General features: G+C 37.4%; 1 protein-coding gene across 2 annotated transcripts in view; it reads left to right on the top strand.

Moving 5' to 3' along the window:
- Positions 1-18,198, top strand: part of LOC134846189 (uncharacterized) — a gene marked incomplete at its 3' end in the record, with an annotated part of 116,090 nt that overhangs the window by 10,404 nt on the left and 87,488 nt on the right. The window contains 2 exon segments of one of the 2 annotated variants that reach the window (XM_063863440.1): positions 1,777-2,238; positions 2,431-2,661. In XM_063863440.1, the coding sequence (XP_063719510.1) occupies positions 1,777-2,238; positions 2,431-2,661 (693 nt within the window). 2 annotated transcript variants of the gene reach the window in all.

Genomic DNA, 18,198 nt, shown 5'->3' with positions numbered 1-18,198 from the left:
AGAATTTTAGGCAATTCAAAATTAGTTTAACTTTTTGACATCGGAAATCAGAAAATTGATTGAATAAATTTTCAATGGCAAATTTTAATGCCAAAAAGGCACCAAATTGATTTTCAGTGCTTCAAAGAATTGTGTGGAATAATTTTAAAAAGTAACATTGAACTAGTTGTGGAAAAATTGGAAACTTCTTTGCTAGTTTTACTAAAAACTAGGAGCTTCTATGTTCCTCTAATTTTGCTGCCATTTTGCTGCCATTGAGAAGTTCTTTGAGTTTTGCACCATTTGACAATTGAAAGGTTAATGGCCAGTAGATGAAAAAGTAAAGCGCAAAATTTTTGTTGGTCAGAATGGAAACAATTAGTAAAATGGTAAAAATTGTAGCCATCAAGATAAGTTCATTAAAAAAATTAGTAATTTGTCAACTCAGAAAATTGGGTTCGGAAAAAAACATTCTGATTCTCATGAAATTTCGATAATAACTGACTAAAAGACTAAAGAGTCAAGTTATCGACAAAAAAGTTTTAGTTTAGCCCAATTTTTGGGTTTCAAAACAGCCTTCGACATGGGTGATCAAAAAAATTTAAAATTAAGTTCTATTTACAAGATAGAACATTACATGTTTTATCAGATAATCGTGTAGCTTCTATAAAAAATGTCAACTGTTGAGTTCCGCAGGGGTCAGTAGTGAGACCACCGCTTTTTAAACTTTTTTATTAACAAACTCACTGATCCAATGACTTATACGCAATCTACTCTTTTTACTGGTAATAAAATGATTCTAGCAACTACAAAACAAGTTGCAGGGCGTTAAATTTTCGAGTTCGATATGAAATTTGCAGGTGACTGGTGCAAAGCTAATAAAATATGCATTCAAACTTCCAAAATCCCCTATATACGTTTTAAAAAATCGGGTTCAACGATAGAGTTTAACATTGCATCTCACAAACTTCAGGCGGGAAGTTATTTTGACTATTCTGGAGTTTTAATTGATAAACACTAATTTTTCCGAATCGTATTGATCATGTATGCAAAAAATTGGCAAAGTTCAGGGGTTTACTCTATCGAGCTAGGAATTTGTTTTCAAAAACATCTCTTATTTATTTCAAGAATGTTTACGCTAAATCAGTTATCAACTATGAAATTCGGACAGTTTTTTTCAAACAAAAGTTTGATGAAACAAAACGTTATTTTCAGGAACACAATATTGATACTGTTTTCAAATTCAACGATCTTAGAAAATCCATTTTTAAACATCTTGATTTTGATTCTGATGAAAAAAGGCGAGAAACTCGATCAAAAGACCAGCGATTTCTGAAGCTGCTAGCAGTTTGCATTGAAATTAGAAAGAAGTTTGTACGTGTTTCGTTAAGTAAAGCGTAAATTTTTGCGGCAATGAATGAGCTGCCACCTGATAAATGTTTAAAATTCAAGTTGCTCAATGCCATTCATGCTTAAGACACTTAAGAGAGAATTTCTGGAACGATAACGAAAAACAATTAAGTTATTCTTCTGAAACTTGCACGTTATGTTCGAAATTTTTTTCTTCTATATTACTATGAATACTCATAGGGCATTATATCAAGAGCAAATTTGCTCGTCGTAATGTCCTTTTGTGGCAATCATTGTAAAAATTTTCATCACGATTGCTTAAAATGATGTATATTGATATTTGCCATATTAAATATTGTATGAACTCAAATAGTAAGTGTTATTCACCACAACGCATTGTTTTTTTTTCAAAAACGAGCTCATTTTTTCTTCTAAATAATTTTACAGGATTTGATTCTAAAACGAGAGGAGCACGAAACTTCTGCGACGACTATGCGGAGGCATCGAGGACCCGTAAAGCACTCGGCGGTTCCCGGAGGCCATGTGGTGGCCACGAGTCGTTCTGTACCTCCGAGTGCGTTCGGAAATACTCCGAGGGGAGAAGAAACACAAGGAGAGCTGAATCGATCGCCGTCTCCTACTCGAAGTCCGAAAGCACGAAGGGGTGCTGTCAACGAGTCGACAGTGGCGACGAACAACGACGAAATTCAACCGAGGCCTCGGGTGTCGTCGGGATCCGTTGGCAGTTCAGTGTCCCATTCAGATCGACAGCAGCCTCCCACGCCTTCGCCGCTGTTCACGAAGTCTCGAGGTGGACACCCGAACTCAAAGCGTACTTTTGGTCTTGTTGCCGATTCAGACATCGATTATTCCGGATGTAAGAACCAAGAACCACACAACAAAAAAGAGGTAACTAAATCAGAGTTATATAGATAGCAAATCTACTTCATGCTCGGCTATTTTCTTTGTCACAATGTGTTTTGTGTAGTTTCTGCAGCGAACTTAATATTAAAACATCATTTTAAATTGCATCTGTTTTTTAATCGTTTCTGTTAAATCAATAGAACGCAATTCTAAAAATGAAAGCTCATCCATTCGAAGGTTCCGCTGGCACAACTGGACACAACTTCCACTTCCTTCCACATGTCAAGTGGCACGGAAGACCACAGCCAGTGTGGAGTCCAGGCTGAGACAAACACTAGTGGTGGAACCAGTATAGGCGGAACCTTCCCTTCCTCCTCCCCCGCCCCAGCTGGGGCAAGGGGAGAACATATTAAACTCGGCATATCGGCCACTTTGGGACGGGAACCCGCCAGCTCAGCCACGGTGGAGGTGAGTGCTGTAAGACTATTTTTCAGATGCAATCTCGAGGAGATTGATGCCCTGACTTCAAACATAAATTAACATTCATATTACTTGCAATCAATTTTGTTAAATTATGGGGACTTGAAAGCTGCATTGCGTGTGTGTTAATACGCGATTATCGTCTCTGCGTAATAGGTTTGTGGGTAGATTTTTGCAGTTTGCCGTAGGTTTATCTTCAACGAAGCCACGCTCCCACGAGTAAAGCAACTTTTTCCTGAATTCTGGGTCGATCGTACTCGTGTCGTCAACTAACTGCTGGAGGTCAATTCCGGCCAACTCTCGCCTCTCAGCATTCCTTTTTGCATTTGGCTCCACCAAAGCATTGAGGGTCCTGGCCCTGTCTATGTGTCGTGCTGATCTGGTTTGCTGCTAAACTCTATACTATTTTGGCCCTTGCGTACTATTTTCAGCGAATCCCAAAATTGGTCAGTTCGTTTCTTCAGTTGTTTTGCGGTCAGAGCAATCCTCTCCAAATGCTGTTCATCTAAACGTTCAGAGTTTAGTAAGAACTTATCTCTTACGATTTTTTGTTCGGTTTTTGGAAGCCTGCCGAAGTGTGTCTCAAATGGTGATTATTGAATTGTTTTTTGCCTAGTCCAACGCATACCCCGAATTCTTGTACTGAGACAGAGTTTGATCGAACTAACGTTTTCTTTGAGCAACGTAACCCCGAGTCTTCTTTTTTTTGTCTGAACTGTTCTTTCGACCAACCCACAACCGCGATGTTCACCCACCGGGCAAAACTTTTGTTCGATGTTATTATCTAGACAAAACGATGTCATCGCCTTTCCTTTAAACCCCGAAAACTGATCCGTTTTTTTTTCTACTCCGGTTTTTCATGAGTGTCATTGTAAGATTGTAAAATTTTTATTGAAGATTTAGCCCCGTCGATTTTGTAAATTTAAATGAAGGAAATTTAAAACAACGGTCGAGTGCTCTTAGTAAGTAGACCTTTTTTCCTTTCGTGATCCTCTAACGGGCCAGTGTAATCCCACTGAACTTCTTGACCCGACTGCAAGAGCGTGGAAGTGGTTTTGAAGCATTTTCGGGATCAAAAATTTTGCATTCTTACCGTATATCTAGTACATTCTCTGCACTCCTCGGCCAGATTGATGATGTCTTCATGCTTGTGGGGCCACCACAAGTAGATAGAAACATCTAGCATTGCCTCTTGTCACGGATGGTTTTGATGGATTCTCTTCATTACGGCAGTTCTGAGTTGTCCTGGAACTGCTAGTCTATGTACTAAATTGCAGTCAGCAACGGTTGACAGTTGATTCTAGAGCGGGTTCGTGTATGGACCCATTAAATCGAATCCTGCTCGGTCTCTTTGACCTGTCTTAAGCAATCCATCCATACGTCTTCGGATATGAGCTGCGCCATTAAGTTCTTGTCAAATTGTTTTGACAGGCTGAAGATTCCCACGTCACCTGGCTGTTCGTTTTGTCGATCCTCGCTCTTAGAATTATGCTTGACTCGGACAACACTCACTTCCGAGCTACAACCCTTGTCTTCTGCTGTTAAATCCACCTCAATGATTGCCTTTGATATTGAATCACTGTGATCGCTACTGATTTTAGGGCTGCTAGTGATCATTCTAATTCTAGGATTTTTCCTTGGTATTCTCTCATGTCTTGGTTGACCAAGTCTCAAAAAGATAGCAATTTCTTCGCCTCTGCTTCGTCTTAGTTCCACGTTACTGCTCGTGCAACGGCATTATCCTCTTCCAAACTTTCAGATCCCGATCTTTCCAGAGCTCTCCTCCTTGTCTTGCAGGTCCTATGAAACATCGTTTCTGTACTCTTCCTCGGTAAATTTTTCTTTGTCTTCTGTTCACCTTTTTATCTTCATTCCCTTCTATTTTCTTTTTCGCTTTTCCACTACTCATCTCGTTACTACTGATTTGTTTTTTTTTACTGATAAGATTAACCGACTGAATTGTGCTAGAGAAATTGCCTAAACTATTTTGTGGCAATGTGTTATGAAAATTCGAGAGTCGTGAATTGTGAACGTCCTCGTTCCGGTCGAGCTTTGCTCGTTTTTGACCGTTTTGGTTGCTATAACAACTCTGTCTGGACTTCATCTTTTCTGTTTCATTTTAAGGCATAGAATATTCTAGAATTTTTTTGTTCCGGCTGAGCGTTGCTGAATCACTAAGCCTACTAGATTAAACAGTCGAGCGCTTTGTGAAAACATTCAATTGATGTTACCACAAATTTTTCGTCTAAGTTTGACTCAAGCCGCGGATCACCGTTCGGTTTGCTCGATAATTAATCAACGATTCCCATGTATTTTCCTGGAATGTGTACTATTTTGATTTGGTATAGTATTAACCTATCTCCCCAACGTGTTAGTCTCGGCTGGTCGGTTTTCTTTGGCCGGTTGCCTTCTAAGGCCGATGTCAGTGCTTTATGATCAGTTACTCTTGCTATTAATAGGTAATGTTTAAACCGATCAACCGACCAAATGACTGCCAGCAGCTCCAGTTCATTTGTGGAGTATTTTTTCTCTTGACTATTCAGATAACGTGAAGCAAATGAGATTGGAATCCAATCTCCCTCCTCCGTTTTTTGCTCCAGAGCCGCACCCATACGCTATGACAATTCACTCGTGTTTCTTTGGAGGAATCGTAATTCAGCTTCGTAATATTAGCTACCGCTTTTTTCAATTTTTTCAAATAATTTTGAGTGTCCCCCCCATTCAAATTTTTACGGGTACTTTTATGTTCTTCAATTTTTTCTTCTCATTTTTTTCTCGTAACAGTGGTTACATTTTGTCCGTCAGATTTGCGGCGTTTGGTTTAATTTTAGGGAGTTGGTTTATATCTCCCAAAATTGACCTAAGCTGATTCAAAATTTACCTATGGCTTCCGTTTTTGTAATTTTAGGCCGTTTTCTGAGAAATTGTGTCCCAGCCAATTTACTTCCTCTTAACGAAATTATGCCTAGACAATTTGAGAGATAAATTCTCTTTATTCAGTTTTTCTAATTCCTCTGTGACCAGTTTTTTGTGTTCCGATTCTGCTCCTTTGGACACTATTAATATGTCATCCAAAAAAAAAAGTATTCTTTGCGTTATTAATGATGCGATCCATTGCTTTTTGAATTTCTGCTGGCATAACAGCCAGACTATAGAATCCGGTTAGTAATGTATAAGGACCGGTCGCGTGACCTCCCACTATGGAAAAATTTCAATGTTTCGCAGTTTCCGCGGTCAATTTGAGTTGACTGTAGGCGTATTTTAATCAAGTACCTTAAAGTATAGTGCACCTGCTGCCTTCGCAGTTACAACTTGACTGACCCCATCCAGTAATTCATCCCCATTTGGCATCTGATACTTATTTTTGAAAAACTGTCTGTTTATTGGTTTTGCATCTAAAGCCAGTTTAAAGGAGTCATCATTTGTTTTTAGTGTCATTTTGATGGGGGCGACAAAACAACCATGGGGGCGACAAAACAATGCTGAAAATGACCTTCTGCCATCAGTTCGTTAATTTTTTTTCAACTTTGCTTTGGACTTGTATCGGTATTCTTTCACCCTTTTCCTGGATTGGGCACAGTGTATACTTAGATTTAGTGTTAATCACGTGATTTACACGTCTTTGACGATCAAAACGGTCTTGATGTTTCAATTAAAATTTGTTTTTCCAACCTTCCGAATGCTCGTACAGTAGCACGTCAAACCTGGACTTTTCTTATGGGGCTGGTTCTTGTGTAGTACTTATCCCCATACTATTCTGAAGATCGAGCCCCAAAATGCATTGTGTACGTCCTTTAAATGCTAAGAAAGTGGCCTCCTGTACTTCCCATCCTCCAGAACGTATGTCCGCATTTAAAATTCCTAGTATTACATTACGATGCTTATTGTAACCTACGAATTGCGCCGGCAGGTTTAAATGTTCCGCTTGGACAAATTTTACTTTGCGTGACTATTACAGAAATTGTTTGGCTGTCGACCAGATTAGAAAGGATATTGGACTTCCGTTGTCCACCGTCATGTTGAAGATTTGATGATCAATTCTCACTAATGCTCTTAGTGATTTCTCAATTTCTAATTTGTGATCTCTGCGTATGTCAATTTTTTGAATCTCCGAGTTGTTGATGGATTGCTTTTGACACTTTTTTTTCCAGTCTCCATTGGATATATCTATCAATACTATCCATTCTGATAGCATTTAGCTCTACTGACATGATTTCAATTTCTTCTCATGAATCGAATGTTTGTATCGAATTGCACTCTTCCTAAGAGCTCTTTGCCGCTTCAGTGATCTCTTTCACTTGTTGAGTTCTACACATCTGAGCAAAACGAATTGATTAGTCATAATTTTTGCACTGTTCTCTCATTGTTGAGCAATTTTTCAAATATCTCCCTACAAACAGTTTTCGACATCTTTTGCATGGTTTCCTTTCTGTGTTGTATTTTGTATTCGCTCTCCCTTCTGGTTGCTTTTTTCTAAATTGGTCTCGGTTGTATTTTTTACCTTCTTGTCTTCTGTTTGCTATTGCTAGTATTGGTTCATATTTGATTTTGATTTGTGATTCAGATTATGATATTGTTGATGCAACATTCGTATTCGATTTTTGAATTGCCTGGGTTGTTTGCTTACTTTGTTCAAATGTTAATGCCCGTTTAAACACTTTATCTGGAGTGTGGGACTCTTCATTTTGGAGATAAATAAATCTCTCACCAATACATCATCTAGCACACCTAACTCTGATTTCCCTGCCTGAGCAGTCAAAGCAGCATGGAACGCCTCCAAAGTTTCTCCTGACTCCTGCGATCTGTTAAAAAATTTGTATCGTTCGTAAGTAATACTCTGGGGTTTTTCGAATATAACTTTGGCTAATGTTACCATTTCCTTTAGTTCCAGTTTCGAAATTTTGGCGTGAGGGTTTTCCTGTACAAATTGTTTCTTTCCTTCTGCTCCTAGGGCGAGAAATAATCTCGATATCAACCATTTTTGTACTTCATTAAAATAAATGTTGTGACCTACTTTTGGTCCTCTCTCTCTCTCTCTCTCTCTCTCTCTCTCTCTTCTTTCTGCATTTTCAGCTGCTACATGGTCTTTAGCTAATCTATCTCGATTATCTTGAACTGCTGTCGCAACAGCATCCTCAACCGTTTGAGGTGTTTCCAGCCTCAGTTCTGGTTCCTCTATGACTGGTTTTGGATCTTCCAATATGATCTCCGGATTTACATTCTCTTTTACCGTTACTGCCATAAAGAATTGATCAAGCCATACTTTTTAATTCCACTGTGGGTCTGAGTTAGCTGTGGTCCAGAATACAGGGAATCCCATGTCAGTCCTACTGTTACTGTGACAAAAATCCTGCTGGCTGCGCCATGTGGTAAACCAGAGCAGCTACTCGTTTGTTTAGAGGTAAAGCAATGATTTTCAACTTTTTGGATTCAAAAGCCCATATTTCGTTTGTTTGTTCGCTTTAACAGTAGCTAAGATCAAGTAGCTTATTTTGCATACATTCGTATGGCGAACTGAAAAGAACAAAAAGTTTTCTTCTGAAAACAGCACTACTGACCTTGACTATAAGTAACAATAATCAGTAACATAGCGCCAATACTGGCGCATAGCGTATTATTGGCGCAATTACATAACGCAATTATTGGGGCAATTACATAGCGCCAATAATACACTGGACTGCAACGACAGTGATAAACTATTTTTCAGCTCAAGGTTGCTGCAACCGTATTACTACAGCGTGCAATACAAGGCTGATTTATGTTATCCAAACAAGAATAACCGCTATTTTAAAAATACGAAAAACCGCGTTTTTCTTGAGTTCACTAGAGAATTGGTCGCAAAAAGGCACTAGACAATTAGTCGGAAAAAGCAAAATTAGTCGCAACAATTAGTCGCAAAACTAGACAACTAGTTGCAAAGTCGCCAAAAGGCAATTAGTCGCCAAAATCTAGAGCGTTGTGGTACTGCTTTCAGAATTAGAGTTGATCTGGAATATGTTATGTAGTATTGATATGATTTAATGCCAGTCATGGTGACCATTCTTCAAATTAAATGTGCCGTGGTGTTGATATAGATCATAATATTATCTGGCATACCCTCAAAAAGTAATGACTTCTATTTTCTATTTTATTTCGTAATCATTTGAATTCAGTTCTACGACAGAACTAAATTTATTCAAATCATAGGATATCACATTGCGCAGCCACAGAATAGGCAAACGAAGAAAACGGCGAGAGAGCCTGGGTATCCCAGTTATACTGGAGCCGATACGAAGGCCGGAGTCACCCAGATCGGCATATTGCACGACTGCAGAAGCAGCAAGAATATAAAGAGACAGACTCATGAAAGAAGAGGTGACAACATCTAAACTGGGAACACTCAAAGATGAGCTAGTCAGGAGTTTGTTTTTGTCAAGAAGGCGAAACGTAGCGGCCCAGGACATATTTACATTCGAGAAACTGTCCCCAGAATAAAGGCTAAAGCGAGCTCAAAAATTCGAACACTGAACACAAACAACACAAGTGTACCAAAACACAGACAACCAACAGGAAGCACAAAGGCGGTTTTGAAACTCAAACAAGAATCAATTATGAGGATTAGGAATCAAAGTAATAGAAAACAAAACTCATCGCTTTTCAAAGCTTTTCAAAAGTTGGAGAAGTCAGAACATTCCAAACAGAGATTGCAACAAAAAAAATGCACCAGATGCTGAAAACAATTCGGAAAAATCAATTAAACACTGATCCGCGTTGGAACATGAGTGCAAAGACAATTTGGCCTAAGAATCATCTCAGGAATTGAGAGAATGTGTTCGGATAGAAAGTGTGGAATCTACCAATGAATTTGAAACTAGGGGCAATTGAGGAAAACAAATGATATGAATGAATTGAAAAATGAAGCGATAGCAATAAAAGCTTTAGCTAGACTGGATAACCACTTGATTGATATGACAACGGGCACAGGAAGTCCCATTCTATTCATAAACTGGACCAAAAATATTAGATTCCGCACATTCATACAAGGTGAGCACGGAACTCTCATAACAGGTGAAAAGTTGAAGTTGAACGCGCTATATATCGACTATAAAAATGTTTATAAAAATATCAGAATCATTGAAAGCGAAAACGTTATCCATCAAACGATTTTGTCAGCTCCCAATGCTACCCGTACCCAGTAATTTTTCTAAAACAGATCTGAAATAATTTTTTTTCAGATCTAAATTTCAGATCTGAAATAGGTTGTGAAATGTTTAAATAACGCTTGGATACTTTAAGGATTGGTTATTTCCTTTTTGGAAATTTACTTTTTCTTGGTTATTTCAGATCTGAAATTAAGTTTTTCTTTGTTATTTCAGATCGGAAAATCATTGATTCGCACTCAAAATTTTTAGTACTGATTTTAAAAATACGCTTAGAAAGCTTAAAACGCTTAAGTAGCGAATGAAAATCAAAAATGATACAGGTTCTCTAACAGTTTTTGAAAAGTTTTTAACACAGTTGAATAAGAAATTTAGGTCGAAAAAAAACTGTTTGTGAAAATGTTTGGAAGTTTTTCTGACCGCTAGTTAATCTAAACATAATTGTGTATTGCAGAAACATCAAAAAGTAAAAACTCCATTTTTTCTCGGAACGCATAAATTATAATTTAACAAAGGATTTCTCAGATCTGATTTCAGATCTGAGTTTTTGTTTTTCAAAGTTATTCCAGATCTGAAATTTGTAAATTCTTATCAAGATCTGAAACAAAAAATTTCAGATCTGAGAATCAACTTATGTAAGAAATAAAGAATTTCAGATCTTGCACAGAAAATCCCCTGGGTACGGGTAATCAGGCAAACAAAATCTATCAGTCCACATTGCTTAGATGGGCGGATCGATTGCTATCGATTCAGTTTGAAATCTCTGATTTGCCCGGTATTGATATGTTCCGAGAGATCCATCGGGAGTAGAGTAAGAGGAAATATGGTCATGAATTTGTAGTGGCATCGAAAAAAAATCCACGCGGCACTCGGCTGTAAAATTATCGACTGGTTGAAGAATTTGGGCTGAACCGGAACGAGAACGAGTACGTCATCATTAACACTTGTTGCTATAGCAACGAACAGGTAGAACATAGCTGGACGGTAACAAATTAACGATGCACTAAATATCGACAATTGAGCAAAGCAAAACGTTTCCTCACAGTTCGGTAACAGCAAACAGTCGACTCGGAGATCAAGATCAAACAAGATGAATAGAGCAGCCCATAAAGAGGTACTAAACTACTAGCAAAAAGGGACTGAGTCCCAAAATCGAACTTGATGAAAACGAACGATGAGACGAAAAACAAAATGGCAGAAACGAAAACCGAAGAGTTGCAGTTACCATCAAGGTCATGGAGTTAGGGGTAAGCAGAGAAACACAATAAACTTATCCGACTGAGGTAGTTGCAGTTCTTCAGTCACAACGAGAGAAGATGAGATCGGAAATGGAGACGTAACTCAGTTCATTCAAAGACTTGATGAGAAGCCCCAGTTTAGACGAACAGATTCAAGTGCCTCACTTAGTGTCATAACCAGGCTGAAACGGATTGTGAAGAAATGATGGACGCCAAAAACAAAGTGACATATATGACGTTGAGGAAACGACCAAGAATGATGCATAATAGCAGAAGCAACGGAAAAGCTATACCAAATGAGTTAGGACTGGAGTGTATAACTCATAGAGTAATTTCGGATAGGGTACACCGTCTGCTCGTCACGCTATCTTATTTTCGGCCGGATAGATTCGTGCAACTTCTTAGTCTAATACCGATCCTAATCTTACTCTTATACTATCTAGTCTCAGGTTGTTTAACTAGTCTCTGCTAGGCTCAATAGATCTAGGGTATACTGGTTTATTGCGGCTGCTGAAGTGCTCGGGAGAGTCCAACTAATTTCTAAGTTAAATTCAAATCTCTCTGGTGCTGAAATTACAAGTAACTTCAGCACTTACAAATAAGTGGGTTGTTAGTTAGATGGATCATGATTGGTTAATATTAAATACTTTACATTGGTAAAATATCTAATTTATCCAATCATAAAATGTAGTTTAGATCAGGTTCCACCCATCCGGGTTTTACAGAGTTTTTTAGAATAGTTCTTCTGCAATTTGAAGGATGGATGATGGACGTTGGTTTTTGGCGAACATCATTTTCTTCCGTTTCCTCTTTGTTAAAGAAGTTCCAGGAAGCTGGAGTTAGAGACATAAGACGTTGTGTCTTCTAGTGACAACGACTAAGTCTTTGCAACAAACTCAAATCTGATTTCAGAATGGTTGGCTATGTCAGGTTTTTCTGTTCTGCGTGGAGAACTTCTTTTGTGTCTGATCTAGTTTGGGAATGGCGTGGAGATTGTGCGTGGAGGGGATGCCTGGTTACTCGGATCTGTACGTATACTTGAACATCGAGGTGGTCATTGGTCTAGTTCAATGAAGTCCTTTTCTGCGAAGTCAAGTCGTACTCTAAATCCTTTGAGTTGTGATTGTGAGTGGCATATCGATTGTGGTTGGTCATTCTCTCTCGAGTGTAGTGGGGTCGTTTTGTCTTTAGATGTTCGTCCTTGGTGTTGTATTCTGATCTACGTATTGCATAATGTAATTTACATTTTATAAAACATTTATTAGTTTAATATTTTTTAATTATGATTTTAGTTAGTTGTTTTCACAAAAGCTTTTTGTTTTAGTTCGGTTATTTTGAAGAGTTACTCACCCTTGAGTAGCTCTTATTAAAAATAGAGGTGTGGTCACAAAGCGTGGATGTAGCGCGGTGGGTTAGGCCGGCTATAGAGCATGCTCAGGACGTCCTTCCTGGTGGGTTAGGCCAGGAGTGGGAGTATGATTTCATGCGGTTTTTATGAGGGGTCCTGTTATGTGACAACGTTTTATGTTGGGTTTGTTGTGGTTTTTCTTATGTCTTGTTGGTTATGTCCTTTTTCCAAAAAGCAAATTGTTCGTGGTATGGGTTTGTCTTTCGACTTTTTTGTGTTTTATTATTTCTTTTTTAGACTTTATAATAGTCTTCAAAAGAATAAATTATCCAGTTTTAAACTGGGTTAATCCGGTTTGGGTACCGTTGGTTTCCTTTTCTTAGTCATGCTGTTATTCTATGATTTGTGGTATTTAGTAAGCTGCGTTGGTTAGTTTTGTTTAGTATATGATTCCTTTCCAACCGGGTTAAAGGAAGGTTTGAAACATGTTATTATATGTTAGAGTTGTTGAGTGTGAAAACTTGAAACTGAAATTCATTATTTTAAACAATTCTTCGTGGGCGAGCTGTGCGAGTGTGGATAGAATTTCTGTGCGAATGAATGAAAATATCAAAAGGTTAGTACTGCATTTGCATTTTATTAATTTACTGCATAGAATTTGGAAATTTACTGCTAGTTATGGGGGAATTTTAAGTTACAAATTTTCATCATAATTAGATTTACTGCTTGTGGGGAAAATTTTAGAAATGAATTTACTGCATTGGTATTAAATTTATAAATTTATAAGTGTAAGAGATTAATAGAATTTTTGAAATCTGTTTGATGAAATTTGCGATTTTTATTTGTCTTTTGTGGTTTTTGTAGGTGATTGTCGGATGAAGGCTAAAAACCTAAAGAAAACATGGATAAAGTATGTTGAGTTTTTTAATATTTTAATTAGTTAGTAATATTTATTTAATTCATACTTACCTGTTAGTCGTCGGGGAAAAAACCGTGGGGGAAGATGTCGTGGATGAGATCGGAAGTTGTTAGTAGTTTAGCTAAGATGCGGATGATATTTTTAGTCTGAAGCAGTGGCCAAAGCAATTGAAGTGCCTTGATAGTGGTTAGTTCTTCAGTGCCAACTGCAAACTCATAAGGTGTGTTTTGGATTAGATTATATAATTTGTGATTGAATTTAGTGTTGTGGATGAATTCTAAAATTGGGATTTCTATAGGTTGTACAAACTCGTGCGGGATAAGGAAGGGTCGGGATTCTTCGGCGTTGAAGGTCTTGGTGATGGGACAGAAGATGTACATTTGGGTTATGGGATCATAATTGCGAAGAATACCATGAAGGTTAGTATTTTTAATGCAATATGTGAAATTTAGGAAAAATGGTGAAGTGTATTTGGAATTAATGAATTGAAAACGATGGTGTGGTTGTCTAGAGGGTGTGTGTAGGTCAAAGTGATTTTGGATGAAGCGATAATAACTATATGTGTGGGTTTGTTTAGTGCGCAACATAATATCGTGTGAGCAGTGTAAATCTCTTTCGTGTGGTGCAAGGAAATGAAAGGTTAGTGAAAATATTTGGAAGCGTTCTTTAAAACTTTCGTATGCTTGTGTGTCTGTTAGTGCTTCTGAAATAATGTGATCAAACTTTCGGTCGAAGATGTTTAGTGTAAATATATATGGTGTCTTGATGAAAAATTTCTCGGTAATTTGTGGATTAGCGAAGCGATCGTCGTCTAAGAATTGATCTTGGTTAGCTCTGATGATGTTGTGATCATAGTATTCGAGTGTATATTCGTTAGCTCTAGGTGCAGTGTGTGTTTTTAGTGATTTTTTATATCCAACGTAAGTAAATTGTCTAGCGGTTAGTGGTGTAGTGAGTCGATATAGCATGTCCGTATTTCGCTCTATATCGATGTGAGTGTTAGATAAAGGTAAGCAAAGAGGGTTAGTAAAATGATAATATGAGGTCCAAGAGAGAGTGGGCATTAAAACGTATTCATCTACAAAGTTGCGTGTTTCGTTAGTGTCGTGGGGGGTGTTTAAGGTGTATTGTGGGAATGAGGGTAAGGTGATGGCTAAAAATTCTTTTGTGTTAGTATGCTTGGGGTGGTTGATGTATTCACGGGCTGTTCCTGGTTTTGCTGGGAAAGGATGGTTGGGGAACTTTCTTTTAAAAGTGCGGTAAGCTCTATTAGTGTTGAGTGAAGATTCAGTTGATGTGGATGATGGTGCTAATGATTCAGTATAATTTGACGAGGGTGTAGGGGTAGGGGGGTTGGATGAATTTATTGTGGAGGAGATTTGGTTTATTGTTGGGGTATGGAGGTGGTAGGGTTGTTGTTGAAGGGTAATAAAATTATCTAGCTCTGGGGAGATTCGGGGGGTGTCTGGAGAATGAGATGATTGGTCAGAATGAAGTGAGGAGTAGGTTGGGGTAACTTGGGAAGCATAAGAGGGTGTGGAAGTGATTGGGTCAGGGTTATTGGATAATATGGGTTGAAAAGGGGGTTGAGAAAAATTAGAAGAGTTATGAAAATTATTGGATGGGGATGGTTCTGAGTCGGCAAATTCATCGGGGGTTTCAATATTCGGGTTATTGAGTTGTGAGATGGAATATAAAACTGAGATGTGTGAATTAGTGTCGGAATTCATGCCTGATGTTACATTACTAGATGGAAAATCGGGTGGCGGAAAAGCAAAAAGTGGTATTATTGGGATTGGAGAGGTAAGATTGGTTGGGTGGGAATTTGATCGGTGTAGTGATCCAAGTTGGCGGCTCATCGTGGGCTAAAAAAATGATTATTTTGAGACTGAAAAGCGGTGGTATGGGGTTGTTCAATAATTTGTTCATAAGTATTATGATCTTGTGACTGGTGTGTCATTATATGTTGGATGGGACTTTGTGATGTGGTGAGTCGAAAATTTGGATTATGTGTGATGGCTAAATTTCGAAAATTTCGTGGGACTAGGGATAGTGGATGGTTATTTGGTAGGGGTGGTAATTGTGGTGCCGTTGGCGTTATGTCTACATTGTTATGTTCTTCGTCGTATGTATTTTGTCGTGTTGCTATTTTTGTGTTATATTCTTTTATTTGTGCGTCTAAAAGAATTTTGTTTATAGATGTAGAAAAGATTCCAAAAAATCCTGCAAAGAGTATGCGTGCTACGCTTGCTTGTCTGTTTACTTGTGTGTGTATAGCACATGTGTTGTAGATTCCTTTTAAAAGTGAGAAAAGAAATCCAATAAAGTTAAACATTGCGTATAAAATAGTCAATTTTTCTAAGATGTAGTAGGGCCATCCTAGAAAATCGAGGATCTCATTTTTGAGTGTAACAAAGCTAAAAATGTTAATTGGTGATATATCTTGGGGACGGTATTTTTCACCGTTTAGATATATATAATCTTTAATGTCTTTAAAATATCCGCTATAGTCTTGCGTGTAGATATCGGCAAATCCTGCGGTTTCTGCAAGTTTGCGTAAATTTTGATCTATTGATTGTCTTTGTATAGTGTCCATTTGTGTTAATAATTCTTGGAATTGTTGTGTTCTAATGTGATGTTGAATATCTGATTTTGAATAGATTCCTATTGATTGTAAGTCTATATTTGGGTTTCGAGCAATAGCGCGAATGCTTTCTGGTGAAAATTTTTTGAGTGATTGCATTAATGTGGGATATGGAGTGAGAAGATAATATTTATTTTCATCAGGGTTTAGTTGTACTACATTGTGGCTGTTTTCTGATCCACATGGGACTGCGGTATCCCAGAAATAGGTTCTTCGTGAAAGTGTATCCACGAAATGTACTTTATTCTTATAAAAGATAGGGATTCTTTTATAACATCGTTTATCTTCAAAAACGTATAGTGGTGATACTTTTTTAGTACAAGTATAAAACCATAAGATGTTTCCTTCATAGTCTAAAAAATTTGATCTATTTCCAGATAATAAGTATCCTGCATAGGGTATTTTTAATACTGCTAGTGCAAGTGATTGTAATATTTGTGTTCGTTCTAATTCGCATAGTTGGTGTAGTGTTTCTAATTCGGAGAGTGACATTTCTTGAAAAATTCGGCTAATTGTATAATCTAGTTTCATATCTAAATGAATATCATAGTGGATATTACCGAAATATGTAGTATTCATTAGTGATAATTCTTGTAAGCGTGTGCTTCTGGTGTCATGGGGTTTTAGATGTCCACCAGGTTGTCCGTTGCTTTTTTCAAAATTAACTGGTATATAGGATGTTCCTTCGTTTGGAGGATGACCTGTGGCATATGGGTCAAGTTTTATTTTTCCAGTGGTCATGTCGAATCTTTTTTCGTATTCAACTAATATTTCAGAGTATTGTGTTCTGTGAAGTGGATTCCTGTATTTACATGCAAGTTCTGTTTCTTGATATATTTGAAAACGTGTCAATTTATTTTCTATATTGTGTATGTTTCTAAAATTAGTACTTTGTTTTCGTGATGGATGTACTTGTTCATATGGAATTGATTGTATAAAGTATTTTTCGTGAAATTTTATCATACGAGCGTGTATTCTTGCTACTTGAAATGTTGTACATGTATCTTCGGGGAACCAAACAATTGTTGCTTGTGTTCTCGTTGTAGGGTCGCAATAACCTTGATCATTTTTACAAGGTAATCGGATTCCTTGATAGATCATTGTATTATCTGATAAATCTCGTGTTAGTTGTATTTTTTCGAGTTGTATTTTCCAATCGAAAAACATTATTTCTTGGTATCCTTTATTTTTTGTGTCTGCTTTGCAGTTTGATGGGTTATTTATACCAATGTGTGGTATCCAATGTTTATCGTGTAGGTCATAGGTTAATCGTCCGTGTGCGCCGTTATATGGGTATTTTTCGTCTAGTTTTATATGTCCTTGGTGTCTTTCAAGTTGTGATTGATGTACAGAGTCTGAAAAAACTTGAAAGTTAACTAACTTTCTTTCGGAGTTTTTATTTTGTGTGATGTTTAGTCTAAGTTATTCATTTTTACAATCGTCGGGATTGAGATGTAAAAGACGTTCTATATTACTCTGATAGAATGATTCATGGTCAAGTCGGTTTTTGTTTCCGTTCGAGACTTGTGAACAATGTACTTTCTTTTCGGAAAATGTTGCTGTGAATTTATAACCTGTAACTGTTGTTGCTCGGGCTTTTGAATAGAGTGTTGCTATTACATTTGTGGTTTCTATAGCTTGTGGTTCTGTTTTACATTGTGATACTTGATTTATTGCATATTTGTGTAGTGTTTTTTGTTCATTTTCTTCACAATCGTAATGTGTTACTAATAAATCTTGTGGTCCTGTACGAGGGGAAGGGTTTATGTTTTGATTTGAGATTACTAGAAAAAGGAGTTGGAGAAAAATTAATAATTTTAGAATATTCATGTGTATGATAATCCTGAGTATGGATTATAAAATGTAATGTAGCCAATTGTGTTTTTGGTATATCTGTCGTATTTGTATATTACTTCAGTAGTTATAAACGGTGGTGGTAGTGATTGAGCTGTTATGTTAGGTGGGTTTAATGGGTAGGGATGTTGGGTAATATTGTTTAACTTAACTGTGATTTCAAACTTTAATTGTAAACTGTTTTGTTGGAGTATTTGAATATTGTGATCACGGATATCGTTGTGAATATCTTGGCGATATTGTAATCTATTAAGTGCCCAGTTATGAAGGCGGTTACTTTCTTGATGTTGTCCAAATAATGGTGGAGGTGCTGTAAATGTATTCCAATCTAATCTTAAAGGAATATTTATTGATGATTGTTCTCGATATCTGGCGTCGAGATT

Source organism: Symsagittifera roscoffensis, chromosome 5, assembly GCF_963678635.1.
Source record: "Symsagittifera roscoffensis chromosome 5, txSymRosc1.1, whole genome shotgun sequence".
Taxonomy (NCBI): domain Eukaryota; kingdom Metazoa; phylum Xenacoelomorpha; order Acoela; family Convolutidae; genus Symsagittifera; species Symsagittifera roscoffensis.
The sequence above is the reverse complement of the archived record's forward strand: the minus strand, read 5'-3'. Positions and strand labels throughout refer to the sequence as shown.